The sequence below is a fragment of the Rhinolophus hipposideros genome (assembly GCF_964194185.1).
Source record: "Rhinolophus hipposideros genome assembly, chromosome: 3".
NCBI classification, from domain to species: Eukaryota; Metazoa; Chordata; class Mammalia; order Chiroptera; family Rhinolophidae; genus Rhinolophus; species Rhinolophus hipposideros.
Genome location: NC_138049.1, coordinates 72,707,182 through 72,728,180, shown reverse-complemented (window position 1 = coordinate 72,728,180; position 20,999 = coordinate 72,707,182). Strand labels below are relative to the sequence as shown.

At 36.6% G+C, this 20,999-nt stretch overlaps 1 protein-coding gene across 4 annotated transcripts in view; it reads right to left on the bottom strand.

Moving 5' to 3' along the window:
• Positions 1-686: 686 nt before the first annotated feature.
• Positions 687-20,999, bottom strand: part of FILIP1 (filamin A interacting protein 1) — a 187,835-nt gene continuing 167,522 nt past the window's right edge. For 2 of the 4 annotated variants that reach the window (XM_081035132.1, XM_081035135.1), the window contains 2 exons: positions 16,294-19,099; positions 12,313-13,398 (listed from right to left, as the gene is read on the bottom strand). In XM_081035132.1, the coding sequence (XP_080891258.1) occupies positions 13,192-13,398; positions 16,294-19,099 (3,013 nt within the window). In that variant the 3' untranslated portion in view covers positions 12,313-13,191. Of the gene's footprint in view, positions 1,609-12,312; positions 13,399-16,293; positions 19,100-20,999 lie in introns of those variants that run through there. The other 2 variants (XM_081035134.1, XM_081035133.1) reach the window with 2 other exon arrangements.

Below are 20,999 nucleotides of genomic sequence, written 5' to 3'. Positions count from 1 at the left end.
TGTGTTCACAATCATTCAAGCTAGGACAAGCCTACTGTAGCATTTCTTTTACTTATAAAAATCAAAACTAATTTTACATATAATATAATTATTTAATTTATAATACCTACTGAATGAGATTTGCTAATTCCATAAGGTATACCTTAAAACCTTATAAAGTTACATAGAGGAGAAATCCAACATAAAGTTTTCTATTCCAGAGACTCAGCGTGGACTCCTCTCTATGGACTTATAAACCTAGGTACAACCTGTGGAACTGGAGAAATGGGCCAACAGTATTACTTGTGTGGTTTTTGTTATAGTTATCCTCATGACATTCAGAAATATACTTTCTTTAATCTCAGATGAGATACATGATGTAAAATTCCTGCGTTCAGAAATCAATGTGTCAAATCTTCATTTATCTTTAAAGAACTTATTGATAACATGTCCGCGTTAACAAGGTCTTTTAAAAATACTTATATTATTAGGGTTTCAAGTATACTTTAGATCCATATTTTCACATAAACCTAAATTCAACAGCAGCTCTGACATTGAGCTTTGAGCAATGCATGTGCTTCTTACCTTTGAAGAATATATTCTCCAACCTATATGTGGTTCTGAAAATCTGTCCAAGTCCTATCTATCAAAAAAAAAAGTTATCTGTCTTGAGATTTCTCTTACCATTTTTAAAAAGGAAGCTGATACTATTATCTAGTTCAGTTTTTATTTTCAGGCTTTCATTTAGGTAGATTGTGAGAAATAATCTTGATATCCTGTTGTAAATCCTGTACATATAAGTAAATAATGAAAACAGAAATATAATTGAACAGTAAGTTGAAGCTGTTCCTATAATCCTTACAAGTTAAACTCATACATCTCCTTTTATTAATTTGTCCCACATGAAATCAATTCACCCAGAGTTCTTGGCACAGAACTAGAAAGAGCAACTTTAGAAACTGGCTTTACGTATTTACAATTGAACTTTCAATCAGAGCTTTATTTGTTAGTGTTGACCCATGATCAGAACCACAGCATGGTACAAGCAATAATAAAACCTCTTCCAGAATCTCCTGCTTCTGTTCTATATCTTGAATTTACCCCAGGAAATACAGAGACTGTTGTACTTTCTTTTCTTCAGAAATAACAAATTGATAAAATAATTAGAGGTGCTGCTTTGAATGCACCAATACCAATGTTTTGAAGAACTGACCATGGAGTCTACAGATACATGTGCCATAGACTATGAAAAAGGAAACACTTTAGGAGAAAAGAAATCACATTACAAAGTGTATTATAAAAATAAGTTACATAGCATGTGCCCATGGACCTGAAAGCTTTGCAAAAGGAAATTTCTTTTGACACAAAGATTGAATTGCTGTTGCTACCTATTTTCATATTATCAGCGACTCCATTTTCAGCTTTTACGTTACATCCTCAAAACAATTCCACTGTAAGTAGGAAACTATTTCCAGTAGTGATCAGTAGCATAGAGGACCTTAGTGATGATGGAGGGCTGCAGAAATACTATCCATTCAACAGGGTTCAGAGGAAGTACACACACCCAGAATGTGCTTGGTTTACCATTTCATCTGGAGTTCATACGTAACTGGTGAATGATGATGCTTTCTACAAAGAGAAGAAAGATACAGCATTTTCAATTAAACTGAAACTCAAATCAGTAGTTATGTGAGGATCAATACCACATAACAGATGTTAAACAACAAAACAAAAACAGGTACATGAGCCCAATAGCTTCTCCTGCAGTTCTCTACTATTCTTGGGTAACTTCTTTATATTGACATATGTGCTTTACCTCCAAAATTCTTAAAACTTTTTAGAAACCATGTCTAATATTCTAATAATATTAGATTGATTTTACTCAAGGAAAGAATTGAACACAAACACAGTAATTATAATACTATATACAAGCCCCATAGTGGGAAACCAGATTATTTCCCAGAGGTACCATAACTCTCCCAGTCATACTTGCTCTGTTCTGAACAATATTCACATACTTTTAATGGGTGTGAATTTCAGTTTTAATAAGGAAATATTCATTATCTATTTTTAAGAAGTCAATAGACACAGATGACCCACTTTTTTCTCTGACTGCTTTCCTTTTGCATCATTCTGTATATGCTTTTAAATCTAAATTCATTCTTATAAAAGTAAATAAAAAATAAATTGAGGTAGTATTTAGAACAGTACCAGCCACATATGGGTGTGTAATATTTATACTTATAAATTAATTTCACTTTTATCTTAATCTTTATGCCTTTATAAACATGTATCACTTTTTTCATTCTGTCAAGACTTATTTATTGAGGCTCAACCACGTGCCTGTCACTGTGCTAGGCATGGAAATACGTCGATGGGCAAAATGAAACAGTCCTGCCATTGCTGAGATTATAAAGGGCAGAGGAAAGAAATAACTAAGCCTCAAATAGTTTCTCTGTCTGGGAAGTGTATTACCTCCCTGTCAACATATGGCAATGTTCTAAGTGTAAAAAATAACATCAAGGTTTATCAGTAGCGTGAGGAAATTTTCCACCTATTATTTTCACTTTAACTTAAAGTACTATGTACACTTTTTTTTTACTTAGGTAATTAAAATCTAAATAAATATTAATTAAAGCATATTATGCCATAGACCTATCGATTTGTGCTAATTATGTACAGTGAGTGATCGATCCTCTATCAAAAACAAAATGTTTCTTAATTTGGTTTCATTAACTTTACTTTATGCTGACCACTAGGTGGAGATATTTCCATTTCTTCCTTCTACTTTTGAAGTTGAATTTGGGATAAAACAGGTAAGAAAGCAAAGTAAAATGAAATATATAAATGTTTTATACATTTAATAATATTTAGCTATGAAGCTTTTGTAAAGCTTTTAAGGCATACATACGATTTTTTTATCTCTTTTTTTTTAATGGGAAAATTGGTCTGGCTTCATATTTTTTCAATGCCTAAAAACAGCAAAATCTTCAGGCAAAAATTAAAAACACGAATTAAAATATTGTGTAGTTAAAATCAGGGTCTAAAATGAAAATGCTATTTCCCACTCAAATCTTTTTCTTTTTAAAAATGTCTGTAATTTTCAATAAGTGAAAACACATAGGTCTCAAATTTAGCTAATAGAATTAAAGCAGCTTCTCTGTTTTCCTCCCTTAAGAAAGCATAGAAAACATAAATTTAAAAGAGTGAAATCCAGATATGTCCTTATTGTAGATGTAATTCAAAATGCTTGTGCCTTTGTTTCCTCACAACAAAATGAGAGCACTAGAGATCATCTCTAACATCCCTTATGGGGCTAATATTTTGTTTTACTACAATACCTTCTCTCACCTTGAGTGTGCAGACCTCTAAATTCCTAGAGTTACCTTCTCTTAATCCTAGCATTTTGTAATCCCCATAATAATAATAGCTTTCCAGAATTAGCATTTGGTAAAAATATATATGGCAAAAAAGTCCATACATGGAAGAAACAATGTCTTGGTTGGACCATTACATTTCATTATTATATTTAAATTAGCAAACTGGTAATCCATGCATCGTATACCTACTAATGATATTAATCAGATTATGTTATTAAAAAGTATCTCAAAAATATTTGACAATGTCAAATAGAATTTATTCTACTTTAATAGTAAATGATGGTATTTATTTTATAAACTATTTAAAGGAATACAATTAAGCTCAAGTTATTTTGTTTTATACGTGAAGGCATATTTCATCTTGTTTCTAGAGATATTGAGAAAATATCTATATGATAGTGGCCCTATTAATTGAAATTTATTAATCACATTTATTAAATCTATGTTTGCTTATTACCTGTTTTCCCCAAATCTATAAACAATACACAAAATTGCGAGAAATAAAAATACAATGTTGTTTTAAGCCATTAAATTTTTTGATGACTCATTACACAGCAAAACTATCTGATACATATGGAATCAGCAAAGAAAAATTATTTAGGGATTAATGCCATTATTTGTATCTTTTTTTAAAGGCAGAATTCCCAAGTAGCTCTCTTTTTTTTCATGATTTAGTACAATAAAACGTCATAAATTTTATTGAAGTTACAAAGTGAGTGAGCAAATCTTATCCCATCTCCTACTCTGTCTTCACTTCATCTCAAACTAAGACCCAATTATAGGTCAGTTGAGACCTCTAAAGAGACCTAAGTAAAATTAGGTATACTTCTGTAATAATTTTTCTGATATTAGTAATTTGTACAATATATATCAGGCAGATTGAGACCAAATGCCATAGTTAAATACCACCTCTATTAGCAGACTCAAAATAGCAAAGCACTTAAACTTGGGGCCTTCTGATGTGCAGACATTTAATAATATAGTTTCCTTTTTATCTATTTGGAAGAAGCAAAATTACCTCTAAGCCTGAATCAACATATATTCATGGGGACATTGAATTTTTATATATTTTTAACATTAAAAGTTTACCAAAAGCACTTAATGACATTTTCTTCTATATGTTTCTCTCAAGTGTTATCTTGATGTTTTTTCCTTAAGAAGCTTCAGGTAACCTATTAAATACATTATTTGTTATTATGATATATTACAAAATGATGTGGCTTATCAATTCACTCTTTTGTTACACTAGTATTAAATAACTTCCATAGATAGGAAATTTAACATATTATCTATTCCTAATTACACTTTTACACTTGACTTTGGAACTCACTAACTGTTCAACCTCCTTGGGTGGTATACCAAAACCACTGGCCAGCCAGATGACTTGAGATCCACAAGACAGGATCTGGGGAGAAATTTGCATGAGACTGTCTCCTGAGCCCTAGAGTGGGGCAACCTGGCAACAAATTGGAATTCTGATTCCCCTCAGGAGAGCTCCTTGGCTGTGGAGTAGGAAAGACGTACTGCTTGGAAAGCCAATGCCTTCCTCCCAAGTAATGCATATGTTTATGCTCTGCCAAACTCTCTGCAAGGGAACACTTGAGCTCTGAATTTTAAAAATTTACTCTAATAAATGAGACCAGATCACTTTAATAGATAGCCTCTACATTCACACACCAAAGACAAAACATAGCAGAAGTTCAACGTATAGCAGGACTTTGCACCAGCAAAGGAGGGCTGCTTCATCCACAAGAAACTGCACACCAAGTTACAGAAAACATTTCCTCTTGGATTTTGCATGAATTTGGCTGACTTGTGTCCTGCTTCCCAAGTCCCATGGCTCCTTATTTTCCAGGGGCTCTGTTTGGAGAGTACGGCACCATCTTAGGGCTGTGCTGTTCTTCCTGTCCACCAGCTACGAAAACCCAGCTTTGAATTTGCTGCCCGTAGAGTAATTTATCCACCTGCAAAAATGTTCTACATTCTATACACCTTTTAGATGTAAGAGCGCCTAGATAATGTTTACTTTTAGGGTTCTCATTTTAATAAACTGCTTCAGCATTTAGTCCTGTTATTATCACATTCAGAAGTTAATGAGAGCTCTGATAAAACATCTGTTTTAAATAGGAAGTCCAATAAACTTCCTCTGTTGACTTGGACTTGTATTCCTTCTTTTGGATTTAGTTCAGCTAATTAAAAATACTTCCGCTAATCAGTTCTGTCATTTGTTTCAGGAAACTTTTGAACCAGATGATATAAATTCTCTTGGGATTTCTCAATCACCTAAAAGTTTATTTGCTTCCTTCCAAAACATTTCCCACTCCATCATCAGCCCAAATCATCCCCTTACCTCCCCAGGTTGCAGGAGTTAATAACCACAGTTATAACGACTAGTCATTTCCTTTTCAGGCAAGCTAATCCTTTCTCTCACATAGATTACTATTTCCCATATAAAAAAAAGCAAGTTGGAACTAGTTCTTTCACATATAACATTATATATATATATATATATATATATATATATATATATATATATATACATACATACATATATATATCTCATAAAATATAGTTTATATTTTAGTATACACTATACTATTTTAGTATATAAAATATAGTGTATACTATGTTTTATGTATATATATATTTATTATGTATATTTTATTTTTATTATGTATATTTTATATTTTATATAATATATACTATATTTTATGAGATATATATATATATATACATACAATATATTTTAAAAAAACTAAATGGTGGAAAATAGGTAAGTAGTTGAGCCAAGCATGCTGAGGTTCTACTTTTCTGAACACAGATGCTAAATGCCTAGGTTGATCTAAGTCTATGACTGGTCACAAACTAGCATGGGAAATAACATTATGTGTGAAAATTGAGAAGAACATTGTGCTTTTTAGTAAGAACAGCAATATTCCTCAAAGTATTGTTAGAACTTTGACACATAGTTTCTATGTAGATACATCAACATCTCAAAATCCTTTGACAATATTATTTTGGCCCAATGAATGTGGGCGTTTTAGTCTATGTATGAATACACACTTTGCTCATGTGAAGTAGTTTCATATGAAATCATGAATAATGTACTGGGAGAAATAATGTACTGGGAAGACCTGGCTTCATCATTAATGAGATGGTTAGACATCTCTAAGCCTTGAGGTTTTTCTTGTTTTGTTTTTGTTTTCATCTTTAATAATAGAGATAATTATCTTCTAAAGTCTGGTTCATCTCTAACCAGCCCTTGACTTTGCAATGCTGTCCATCACACATTAGCACAAACAGAGACGCCAAAAAAGCAAATAATTTACCAGAAAAGCAAATAATTTACCAGAAAAGCAAATAATCATTAGCTCTTAGGAAAAGCACTGTGGCAGAATCCTTTAAGTTGCTTGCTAAACAATAATGAAACACATCATATTATGACTATAAGAAGGAATGCCAGAATCATAAAAGATTATATAGAACTAAATGCTAAACCAAACCAAGGTAAGATGATTTGCCAAAGGTTACACAGCCTTACTCAGAGCTCCTGGTTTTCAGTCCTATCTCAGGTATCTAGTCCATTGTTCAGCAATCCACCTTTTCTGGATGTTCACCTTGATATCTATTCTAAATCTTAAATTCTGTTTATTGGTGTAGTTGGGCCCTTTAAAATGAGAGCCTCTGTGACCTATTTTAGAGGATCCTTCATGAACCCGAAGAGCATGACAAATCACCCAAAACTTTCTCTTTCCTGAAGTATCATCCATGCTCCTCGGGGGAAGTCAGAGAGGGTGAGGAAAGAGTCATTCATAATTCATTCAAGTATGTTTATACTTCACAGAAACCTCTCGGGCCCCCTTAGTTCTCCACACGTGTGAGGTCTCCAGAGGTGAAAACTCCTGAATCCCGGACTCCTGGCTATTTTGCATCTATTAGCTGCCATGTGGCCTCTGGAAGGAAATAGAAGTAATTTACACTATCCAGAATGGCAGTATTTGGATTTCCTCTAATTCCACAATCTCTTTATCTCCATGTCCTCACACATGATTTGTCAGTACCCTCCACATCATTCTCACAGGCTTGCATTGCAAAGGGAAGAAACAAGAACACCTCTTTCTTCCCCAACTTCCAGCCATCCTTCAACTGCTGGTGCCAAGTTTGTGTTTTTTTTTTTCTTATATCGATGGACAAGCTTACATCCCAGGATAGTTTCTGAAATAATGGTTTGTGTTCCTAGTGGCAGCAATGTTTTTAAAAGAGACTTTGAATAGGGAAGGACACAACCACCAGAAGCAAAAGTAGGAGAAAGGGCAATCCAGGGAGAAGGAACAAGTTGATCAAGTCAAGGAAAGGTGGCCTGGTCTGCTATGCAAATCCTTCTGTACTCCTGGGGTGGGAGATGGGGGGGATGGGAGGAGGGGGAGTAGGAGTCCAGATGAGGCAAACGGAAGGATGCTCAGAAAAGTGGGGAGGTAGAGAGCCAGATCACAGAGAGCCTTGAGTGCCATACCAAGAAGTTGGCATTGTACTCTGTAGGTAATGAGGAACCTCTCAAGGGTTTTCAAATAGAAGAGTGGTATGATCAACTTGCACTTTGGAAAACAAAATGGAAAATGAATCAGAGGGTTTTAAGGCTGGACGTTATGAGATCAGTTAGGAGTGTACCAGAGAAATCCAGATTGAGACGTAATTAAAATCTCAACTCAGGCAGTGGTAGAAGAAACAGAGATGTCAGTTCAGATGCTAGAGTTGTTAGAGGGTTATGAGAATTGTTGAATGCGTCTACTTGATGGGTGAGGGAGAAAGAGGAGCCTAAAATGGCTACCAGATTTCTAGCTCAAGTGGTTTGGGTAGATCAAGATAACCCTACGAAGGTGGAGAATAATAAAAGAAGAAGCCTTACAAGAGGGATGGAGTAGGTGCTGAGAATGGCTTTTAGACAAAGTAAGTTGGAGACAGCATTTTGGTAGTCACCAGCATATGGGTGATAACTAAAACCATGGGAGTACAAAAAATAACCAGAATGAGCCTGTAGTGTTGAAAAATAGCATTTGATAGAATGAGGTGATAGAATACTTAAGATGTAGGCATAAAATAAGGAGCCAACAAGGGAAATAGGCAGAGCAGTCAGAGAAGCCAAAGGAAAACCAAAGGAAATTAGAAGGTTTGGTCACAGAAGGAGAAAGGCTCAACCTTACTCTACTTTCACTCTTATCAGAGATTAGATTTGAAGTTCATTTTCTGAAAAAAACTGACCTAAGTTCTGGGACTAGGTACAAGAATGAGCAACATAGACTGAATACAGGGGAGTGAAAAGTTGACATGCTGAACTGTAAGATTCTCCATCTCACTCCCTCTGATCTATTCCCAAAATACAGATAGCTTGCCTCAGGGAGGTTACTGAAGGATTTTTCCCTCTGCAGAACGTATTGGAAGATATACTAGATGATTGATAGATATAGGTAGGTAGGTAGGTAGGTAGGTAGGTAGGTAGATAGATAGATAGATAGATAGATAGATAGATAGATAGATGACAGATGATAGATAGATAGATAGATAGATAGATAGATAGATAGATAGATAGATAGATAGATAAAGACAGGCTGTTAAGCAAAAGAAGTAGAGATTAAAAAAAAAAAAATCCAGGAAACCTAGGATTCAACATAGGCAAAAAGAGAACAGGATAACAACTGTGCAGCAGGCCTAGAAGACAAGTAGTCCAGACTTAGTAGGGAAGCATAGGACTGAACTAAGAAGGCCTCCGAGGAAAAATATGAAACTGATGTGTTTTTAAGTATTTGGAAAAATTACTGGTAGGTGTTTGGCAGATCTATTGGAGCATATGGAAAAAATAAAGATAGATACATAGAAAACCAAGCAGATAAAAAAATTGAAGCAATTATTCTTTAGAAGGGGAAAAGTGGTAATAAGAAGGCAACAAAATCACAGCATACTACTCTGCTCAGCAGGGAACAATATACACTATAAACATAAATATATAACCATGCAAATGCTAACGGCTTATTTACACACACAAAAATATGTGTGATGTAATCATATTGGAAGGATGGGGAAAAGGAAAGAGGGGACATTTGAAAGGACTAAATCCTCAACCATCAAAACAATAATGGGAAGACAAAAAAATCATATCTAAAATTGATAAATAAAAATTTAGAGTACAAGTATATTTAGAAATATGAAGATAAATACCAGAAGAAACAGTTAAAAGTTACAAATTATTTTCTCCACGCAGCAAACTTGAGGGAAAAGGGGGGTGAGGTACGGAACAGATGTTTTCATTGTCTTTTAGCACTGGCTTTTATTTTAACTATGTATACAAATTACTTTAACAAGAATGAAAGGTAGTTAAAGAATAAATGGAAAGTATGGAAATGGAGGCAGAAAAGTGTGAGTGTTCTGTCAATGGTTTAACTGGGTAGGAAGAAGATGGGGCAGTACCTATAGCGGACTGCACAGTTGAAGGAAGATTGTGCTAAAATGGAAGAGGCCAGAGGATATGTATATTCTGTGTGGAGGTAACAGGTGAAAAGAAGTTGAAAGAGCAGAGGACGAGGAGAAAACCAATGAGGAGACCTGGGTGAGGAGGTAGGAGATAAACATTAAATCTCATCTGGGCTGGGGAAATTTTGGAACCATACATTCCCGTTTACTGGGAAACACCCTCTGTGTTCATCTTGTTACCTCATCCTCTCTCTCTCTGCCTTCCAACCTCCCATATAAATGTGTTCTTTCTATCTGATATCCCTGGGATTTTCCCAATCAGGAAAGTCTCATTCTTTCCCCAGTATTCTGATTCTATGAGAGTATGAGAAATTCAAAACTCTGCACATTTTACATGCTTGGGCATGTTTTCATTTCCCTGAAATTATACTCTTCCCACAGTACACATCAAAGCTATTTCTTCACTCTCTTCTTGTAGATATTCAAGTAAGACATCTGGTAACACTGTACCCTCAATGAATATACTAAAATCGTTAGAGAGCCAAATTGTCACCCGTTAACTTGTCCTCACTAAAAATCTGATAAAAATGCCAGTAGAAACTGAATGACACTGTTTAAGCAGGTGACCTAGACAGGAGGGTCCTTTTCAAGAAATGATAAATACCTGTAGGGCCATGTCCCATACAGGATCGTTTCTGGTAACAGGCGTGCTACATGGCCACCATCATAGTTTGCTGAAATGGTAGGCATATGAAAATTATTCTCAAGAGGGGAAGACAAGGGCATCCTCTGCAGTTGTGCAGACTGTGCATCGCACGTCACATCCCCTGCGAGTACGTCAAAATCGGTGGAAATGGCAACCCCCTTTGCTCCCCAGGGTGGGATCTGAGCAGCAGCTATACACAGCAGCTCTGGTAAGACCCTTTTTATTTTACTACACAATACTGTTTCAGGACAGGGAAAAGACTGACCTTTTAATCCCATTCACTCTTATAAAAGCACATTAAACTGCATCTTAAAAACATTATACTCACAAATGGAAGCTGGAATCGGAGTGGATTCAATGCCCCCACCTCTTATTCCCAGTGGATTTCATTTCTAATACATACTTTAGAAAAAAGCTATCCAATAAATGTAGAGTTCATTCTAAAATTACAAAGAAAAACTGCCATAGTGGTTGCTCTTTATCATTTCTGTAAAGTGAATATGTGTTGTTCTGCCAAGTTTTCTTAGCAGTTGTACTTTGTAGGTGGCTCTGTTCCAAGACAGATGTATAAACATCCTGTACATCTAGTTAAGCCTTTCGGAGCATTCTCCCTGCGGATGGTATGGATTTCCAGGCAGAAGTGATGTAAGCATTGTGTGAGCAGGTAAAAGTAAAAGCAGCAACAATGACAATGAGATTATGACAGAAGTCACTGAAAAATGGCAGGTGAAATCAAAAGGAACGCACTGTGTCATACTTTTGACACCTTCATTTACTTAAATCCAGTATGCTATGTTTCAGTAACACTAAATACCTAAATGCCAGGGATTGTCCTTGTTTTTGAAAGGGATGGATGTCCACTTTACAAAAGGAGGAAAATTTCCATAAGAAAAAAAAATACAAGCCAGTATTAAAAATCACAAGATCTCTCGTTTAAACTTGTTTAAAATCATATTTCATAAAATCTTTATTCTCAGTCTCTCTCTTATTCTACCTTGAAATCCTATTGTTCTGGCATGTCTACCATGGTTGCTCAACATTTTTTAATACATATTCTGAGGACTGATGAGCTGTAGGCAACAGAGATCTGATTAAAGCAAAAGGGAATATGTGAGGCATCTACCCCCATCATGTCCAATTCAAGTCCACGTTCTCAAGGGACAGGACATCCAGTGTAGAAAGAAATTAGAAGAGTCCCTTTATCATGAAGCATGCTGAGTATTGGGCTACAACCTAATCCTATACAGTTTTCTTTAAATCTACTTTTTCCCAAATCTCAAGAGCAGGGACTATACAAATAATTTTGGAACCCTCATAATTCAGAAGTGGAAAAATAACAACCTGTAATTTTGTGGTTATTCTAGTTTTGTAAAGTTCACCAAAACTGACTCATAAATTTTGACAAAGGTGCTGCCCCCATAAGACCGCATGTGCTAAGCTACAGGTTATCAGCCTTGAGCTCATCTGCTGTTATTTGACTATGAAGCAGTGTCCACTTGAACATGGTTAATCTTCACAAAGACACCGGGCATTCTGCACTCACACAGTTTCATGCCAATTAAAACATGCTGAAAATTAATGAAAATGATACAAACACAAGTAAAAGTAACAGGAATGATACTCCACATCACACACACACACACACACACACACACACACACACACACACACACACACACATGAAATCATGAACCGGTTTTATATTTGCAAGTAAAGTCGAAAGTTAATGGAGGAAAATATTTGAATTCAATTAAACTATGCATGATGTCATTTTTTTTTCTTGGCATTAAGGTATCAGAATTTACTTTCTGTTCTTTCCTATCCATTATAACCTCTGTTGAGCTATCAAGAGACACTTGGCAGCTCTATTCAAATTGCTCCACAATTTAAATCAATGGCATACTTAAATAGAGCATGAGTCTGACATTAATGATTCTAAAATTATTGTCTATGAAATCCTGGGAATGTTTTGGAAATGGCCAAAACCTCTACAATACACACAGACACACACAAATAAGTAAAACTCTGTTTTTAGGATTCCATATTTCATTTCCATTTTATTTCACATTCACATTATTTCCTGAAATCATCTCAGAGGCTTTTGTTTTTGTAAAACTTTAGAGGTCCAGGCCCGATCATAGCTAGGAGATGTTTCTTCCAGTACATAAAGCAAATTTGGGATTTGACAGAAGCAAATGACAGTAGTTAAACTATTTCCTATTTCATAATAGAATTTTTGAAAAATCAATTATTGTGGAACAAGGCCTAGTAAATTTGATTTACAATTAGGAAATATGAGAGCCGGCTTTGGAGAGGATGTGATCCAGCTCTTCTATCTTATTGACAAAGAAACTGACGTTCAGATGAGTTAACTGATGGGTCCACTTTCTAGAAGCAAAACTGAGACTGGAAGTCGGCTACCTCAAGCCCAGCACCCTCAACCAAGCACACAGCAAACAGTAGTTTTGGTAGTCAGTTCTGTTCCCCCACGTCAAAACAAATTCACAAAATAGGAAAGACACATGGCTATTAGTACATTACTTTATAAACAAGATACTTAAAACTTCAATTAGTACAGGTAAAGAGTTGGCACGGAAAAACGAAGGTTTGTTTTCACTAGAGCAGTAACATCTGCACAACATACCCCCGCAGCCACTGCCCTTAGCCCTTCCCCCCTCCAAGAGAGGTAGCGCTGCCGGCTGCAGATTTCTTCAGCTCTATTTTCATAGACTGAGTCTCAGCTCGAGGCTCGAGTTTGGTCAGATTTCCTGCTCCTGGAGCTGCCACTACTGGCTTTCCTGCTTTCATACCTTTTGACATAGGAATGCGGGTGGGTGTAGGCCGCTGGGATGACCCATCTTGTCCTGACTGTAAGAGAAAAATACAGAAACACAAGGGAAATGGTGGTGAGTTTCCACCTGGATATGCCATCGACCTGAGAGTTAGGTCTCTTGCCACACAGGAGCAGCCACAGGTGACCCCTCCCCAGATAAAATTACTATTAGAAACTTGAAGTCTTTTTGGTAGCTGCTCCATTCTAATCGCTTTCCTTTCTCCTCTCCTAAAACACCTATTCCAAACTGCCATCTCTTCTCAAGCCCCTAATCTACCTCCTCCTCTACCCTTACTGAAGTTGACTTTACCTCCTATTTCACAGAGAAAATACAAGCCACCTAGCATGAACTCAGGCAATTTTATTGTACCCCAAATTATCTCTACTTTCTTTATATGAAGCTGCTCTCCTTTCCCATCCTAAGGATGCCAGTCTCTTCTCATTGTTTTCATTGTCACTGATGACCACACCCTCCTTGAAGTGCTCCTCAAACTCTCTCGCTGGGATTTCTTACTTGAGTCTCACCCATTCACATCCTGTCTCTGATGACTCCTTTTCAATCTCTTGCTGGCTTCTTGTTCTAGCTTGTTTGCCTTCTAAATGTGGGTAATCCCATATTCCATTCTCAGCCCTCTTTTGATTTTTCTCTTTCACCCTGAGAATCACGTCAGTTATCACCCCATGTGTTGATGAGTCGCGGGACCTCAAACCTTCAATGTTCTCCTTAAATTCAGATCCTGATTTCCAACTACTTGCTAGACATTTCCAGTGTCCCTCAGGTATCTCAAATATAACATCCCCAAAACATTACTTATCTTCTCCCCCAAACATTAGTCCCCCTATGTTTCTCATCCTATCCATCCTTACAACAAAGCCAGAAACCTGAGAGCCACCCTACATACTCAATTTGTCATGAAATTTTTGATTCTGTCTTCAGTATACCTCTGCCCTCATTTCCCAACACCATCTCTAGCCTAGAAAAATGCAACAGTATCCCTGTCCTCAGCCTCTGTCCCCTCCAATGTACCCTTTAAACTGTTTTATAGACATATCTTTCTAAAACATAAATAATGTAATGTTTTTTTAAATCATTACCCTTTTGATGGCTCCCTTTGGATACTCTATGAGGTAAAATGTCAATATCACAATAAGACATGTGTCTCTTTTCAATACCTGCCCCCCAGTTTGCCTCTCCATTTTGTCTCCATGCCCAGCTGCTGCAGCACAGGGAGACTGCTCACCCTTCCCCAAATGTGCCAACCTCCTTCATATGGCCATGTCTTTGCACACGCTGCTCTCTCTACATACTCTTTCCCCTTTCCTTCTCAAAAGTCTCTCGTTATCTGGGAAAACCTCCTCCTCTGTGAAGACTTCGCTGGTGGTTCATCTGTACATACCTCTACCATGCAACCACTAGGTAGGTTCCAATCCTGAGTCTTCTACTTAGCTGAGAACTTCTAAAGGTCTTCTTTGCAGTGCTCGCTTCGGCAGCACATATACTAAAGGTCTTCTTTGCAGTCATCACCTAACCCAGTGCCTAAAGAGTACCTAACACTCAATAAATGTTGAACGAATAAATGCGCAACATGAACTAGCCTCGCTATTCGATTTCTCAGAGGGGTGTCCCAAACTTTTTGTTGTCCTAGATTTTATGGGATTTGATATGCCTGATGTAGGTGGGCCATGATTCAGACCTTAGAAATCGTAGCTGTTTTGAAATCCTATTTGTGTATAGGGTTTAATCAGTAGTCAAAACTGTTGTGACAGAAGGCAAAGCTATCTTGATCTGACCCTTACAATGGTAATAAGATGTTCCAGCAAAAAAAAGCTACTCTAAATTACAACAACTTATACCTCCTCTGTCTTTTTATAGAAATTGAAGCTCTTGCTCTCTGTTGCCTAAAAAGCAATACTGAACCATTTGAGAAGGGTGAGCAATTCTGAGTGTTATTTGGCACTCGGAGAGCCAATAATGAAAAGTTTTACTGGCAAAGCGGTTAGTAATTCACACTTTTTGAGTCTATGTTTGTACTCAGAAAATTGAAAGTAAATTATATTGAAGATATGGGAAAATAAGCCATAGGTTCTATACTTATATAATAAGCTTCCTGTCTTTCTTAAGAGATTCCAATATATGCTGCAGAATTTGTTCAGAGTCTAGGAATCATAATTTCTAGTCTATTAGTTTAATACCTAAATAGTACATGCTTTTCTATAACTTCAATTACTAATCTGTCTTCAATAACTGACAACAATCACTGGAAGTGTTTCAAAAAATAGAATTTGTTTTTAAGCTCTAGATTTTATACTTGGGACAGCTTTTTTTACAATCATTCATTTAGCCTTCTACCTGGTTACCAAATATTTATCAAGCACCTGCTCTCTGCAAGATACTACTAATAAAAGATAATGTTTAGACATATAAACTACTTTCTTTTTACTTTTAAAACAGTTTTTAATATTAAAATCCTTTAATTTTATTTTTGGAAAAAGTATGGCTATGGCCACACATGATCACATACTGAATATTTTAGGTTATAGAAATATAACCCAGGGACAGTTTTACTTTTTTTTGCATACTGACCATGCCCCCCACTCTCCATTTTAAAAGGTATTTTAAACATAAAAATCAAATTTTAAACAATATCACTACATGCTGACATTACAAAGAGGCCATCTTTGCAAGTATTTTGGGGGTCTCCATAACTTACACGACAAAAATTTCCCCTGAAAATTAGTTCAATTTATTAAAACATTAGGCCACTTTTTGTTTTCATTTTTTGGTGTAACTAATCCTCTAAGAAACTTCTGCTAGTGGGTTCACGTAGAGCAAGAGGCATGTGCTTTTTGTTTCATTCTGGGTATTGTGTTATTCTCACTACTCACTTCTTCCTTCCTTTGTCAGCCTGCACTTTGGGACATCTACTCACCACTGACTGGGTTCCTCGAGTGGATGACGTTGTGACTGGCGTTATGGTGATAGTGCTTGTCACTTTGTTCGCACCAGGTCGTGAGGAGAGGTGGTTCCTGGGAGAGCGAAGGACAGTGCCCGTGGAAACCTCCTTTTCAGCTGTCACATTGACAGGTCGGACAGTAATAACTGGACTTGCTCCTTCAGCTGAACTCCCAGGGGATCGTTTAAACTGAGAACCTAAGTGAATGTGAATTTTATTGTCTTCTGTGGTTATGATGTTGGCATTGGAGTTGTATTTCCGTACTGGATTTGGAACAGTCTGTTTTTCTGGGGTGACTTTCAGGACAGTCCTTCCCATGGGCATTTCCTGGGATTCTGGAGAGACTGCAATCTCAGCCGGGGCTGCTGATGTAGACACTGTCATTATCTGAATGGGGGATGTGGGCCTGTCTGCAAATGTACCTCTGCCACTTTCTGGGGTCTTCTCTCTGGAATAGGTGGTAATTGTGACTGGGGACATGGCTCGTTCTGTACAGAGAGTACTATCTCCACTTTTTGGTTTTTGAGACATAACGTTTGGTGATGGAATAATGGTTATCCTTGGTTTCTGATTCCCTAATGTAGGAATGACCGTGGTACTGGAAAAAAATTCTTCAGATGTTGGGCTTGTTATCTCCAAAGTCGCAGTACTGTTCTCATGGTCTGGTGTCACTCGAATATGCAGGGGCTGGCCCTGTTTTGGTGAAAGAACCAGCTCTCCTGGGTGCCCTGGACTGGAATTTGTTCGAGGCCCTTTCTCTTGAGTGATCGAGGGCCCATTTTCCCTTTTTCTCATCCATGGAATCCAAGACTTTCTCATAGTGAGCTCATTTGCTGCTGGAGGATACCTGTCTAGAACAGAGGATCGTTCCATAGGCTTTTTCAATCCTACCTGTCGAAGATTACTCATGATATGATTCTCTTCTTGAAAGGATTTCCGTATAAATACTGCTGGTGTTTCTTCTTCTGCTGCCTCATTACTGACAGCATCAGTTTGTACTCCAGTCGACATCACTGGTATATCTACCATTCTTCTTCCATTCATACTGGGTCTTAGAGCTCGGCTATAGCGCTTAGAAAGCTCCAATTCTTTGGTCAGATTGAGGACCTCCTGTCCCATGTTTTTGTTCTTATTTTCTTCTTCCATAAATCTTTGTTGAAGGACAGAATAATCCACTTGGAGCTGAGAGAGCTGATCTTCTTTGTTCATCAATTCATGAATCTTCTCTTTAAGAGCTTGAACTTCGGCTTTTAAGTCTCGACTTTTAGCCTCTTCCAACCGAAATCTGTGTCTCAACTCAGCTTCCTGGCTCACAGCCTCACCTTTCTCTATGGCTTTATTCTTGGCAATTTGGTGCTTTATCTCCTCCAGTTGTTGAGAGAGAAAGTTAGCCTTATCCTGCTCAGTTCTAAATTTCTGCTCCAGTTGGTCATACTCATCCTCCGTCTTCATCAAATCTCCTTCGACCACCTCCAGTTGCTGGAGACGTTTCTTCAGTCTCTCAATTTCAAGTGTTAGTTCCTTAATCTTGTTATCTTCTGGGCAGGAGAGCTCAGGCCCTTTTCGAGACCTTCCTCTTGTTATTTCTCTTTCCACTTCCTCTATTCCATCAAGTCTCTTCTTTAATAAGTCAACATTGCAACTTAATTCAGATGATTTTTCTTCTTCACTTTTCAATTTGCCTATTAACTCATCTCTCTCTTTTGTCAAATTGTATACTTTTTCCTCCATTTCAGATTTCAGCTTTAAAAGCTTCTTACTTTCTTCGATTAGCTTTTCAGTTACATCCATAACTTTTCCTTGTTCCACCTTAAAATTTTTATTAAGTCCATCCACTTTTCTCTCTTCTAGCTTTATTTTTTCCATCATATTTTTCCTTTCATCAACCAGCATCACGGTAAATGACTTCAACTTTGTAAGATCATCTTTTAGGCTTAATTCAGCCTTTTCGAGTCTACTTTCGGAACATTCCAGTTCTTTAACTCGACTCTTGACCACCTCCAATTCATTTAGCAGATCTTTGGTTAAGTTCTTCTCTCTCTCCAGATTTAAATGTAGCTGGGTGCATTCAGATTTACTTTTGCTAAATGCTTCTTCCAATTTCTCCAGCTCTGACATTCTCTTCTGTAACTTCTCAACTTCAAGTCTGAGCTCCCTGCTATGATGTTCTTCCTCTTGCAACTTCTTCCTCAATTCCCTGCACTGGGATTCTGTTTTCGTGATCTCCTCATCTTTACCCTCCATTTCAAGCACTCGCTTCCGGAGATTTTCGACTTCTGCCATAAGGCTGGAGTTGCCACATTCCCCTTTGGCAATTTTGTCTCTTAATTCCTGAAGTTCTTCCTCTGCCTTTTGGAGATTTTTGTTGGTCTCCTCTAGCTCCTCAATTCTCTGAGTTAAGCCCACCAGCTTGAGTCGAAGTTGCCTGTTGTGAGATTCCTGATTAGCCAATTTAGCATTCATCTCTTCATGCTCTTGGGAAAACCTTGAAGCTTTGTGTTCAAAATCCACTTCTAACTTGAGCAATTTCTGCCTGTCTTCTTTGGATTTGGCAGTAATGGATTTGAGCTTTTCTTCTTCTTCCCTCAGTTTCTGAGTAAGATCCTGTACTTTCTGGCTTTGCAGGCCAAGTTGCTCAATATGCATTTGTCTTTCATCCACCAGCATGAGTGCAAAGGACTTGAGTTTTACAAGCTCGTCTCTTAGTTTATTGAGCCGCTTAGCATTTTCCTTTTCTTTGCGGGCTTGGTAAGCCTTTTCTTGTTCAAGGAGCTTTTTCAACCTATAGAACCAAATACATTAAAGTATTAAATCTTGTTGGCCTATTATATGTTATACTACATATATTCTATTTATATGCAATATATTTATTATTGTAAATATTAAAAGATTAATCAGCAAGTACGTTTGTCTTAGATATTAAATCAAAATAAAATGCCATGACAATAAATCCCTTATCAATTGCTGCAATATCAAGGTTGAACAAATAGTTGTTAATGAAACTAATCAGAAGTCAGGATGTTGGTCACCCTTAGAGAGGGGTAGTGGCAGGAAGGGGACATGAAGAGGATTTTTAAGGTACCAATTTCATGATTTATGTACAGGTTACACAGGATTGTTCAGCTTATAAAATTTCAGTAAGCTGAACACTTATGATAGTTCTTTTCTGCACATATATTATACTTCAATAACATGGGCATTGAATAAAACTTAGGTTGTACAAAAATAATGAATATTTACATAGCGCTTTCTGTATTCTAAGGCACTAGAAATATCTTATCCTCATGGCAATCCTATGCAAGTGTCATCCCCACGAGGAAAATGAGACACGGAACCTGCCACAGGTCTCACAGTCAGCAAGTGGCAGTGCTTGGATTCAAACTCAGGCCGTCGATCTAGAGAATCCTTGTCTTTGCCTCATCTGACTTCAAAAGAGAAATTGACTTTAAATGAAAGAGAAGGCCCAGAAAAGAAGAACCTTCGGAGTTTTTTATTTTGTATGCAGCTATCACTGGGGACAAGGTAAGACGAGCTTTGTGATAGAAAGCTGATCTACATAAACTGATTTTAGTTAACAACAGAACTGCCACAGGATTTTCTCTCAGTTTTCTGAATTAAACATTTTTTTTCAAAATAAAGTGCTAGGTTAGGGAGGAAATCTGAATTACTATTAATACAAAAGAGTTGCAGCTACAGGAATTACTCTATTTCACATGTATGAAATACATTTTCTCTATTATGTTTATCTAGATAAACATAAGTAAGCCAGAGTAATTATTTACTATCCTTGTGTAGGTCAGTTAATTTGCATCAATTCTTAATAGTTATTTTCAATTACACATAAAAACAAAGTTAAAATAATAACCATACTCACCATATAAGTGTAAAAATATGTTTAGAAGAGAAGCAAGTTATAAACAACCACTAACGTGTATTTGTTTAATAATCACAGCTAAGACCTGAATTACTTAATGTACATTAAAAATGTTCTTAAGCATATATTTTTTTATTTCAATATATTTTGTAGCTTATTTATTCTGAATGATTTAGTTCATATTTATAACTAGATCAGCTGTGAATCAAGTAAATAGAAGTTAATAGTCTCACACTGCATTGTGTAAGAAATGACTGGACATATACATAAAAGCTCTTCATAATCAAATCCAGTGTCAGATAATTACTATAACAATGGCTCTGATGGTGTCATGAAGATTTCTTTTACAGAATTAATTTGATAAAATATATCCTTGTGTCTAAACATCTATTAACTAAATGCATAACTTCCAAAACCCATTATGATTTTATTCCTAAAATGGTAGAGAAAGATTGTTTTCAAATTCTATAGACCTACATGAGCAATACTGTAATAGCTTCACTAAATGTGGTTCTTACATATGTAAAAGGGCATTTGTTGATCATGTTCTCTTTTTATTTGGAGTCAAACAACTGAAATAATGTCACAGAACTATGGAGCAGGAAAGACTTGAGGGGATTTTTCAAATTCCTTTACCTTAATTAGATTGTCGGAGACAAATTCACTGAAAACACCAACGCTTTCAACTCTAAGCTTAAGGGTGAAAACTTCTCAAGATACTTGTTTAAATATCCTATGCCTCTCTGCTGTTAGAGGCAGTGGGTGGGAGTGGCTGAAACATAGGCTTTGGAGTCAGACATGGAAGAAC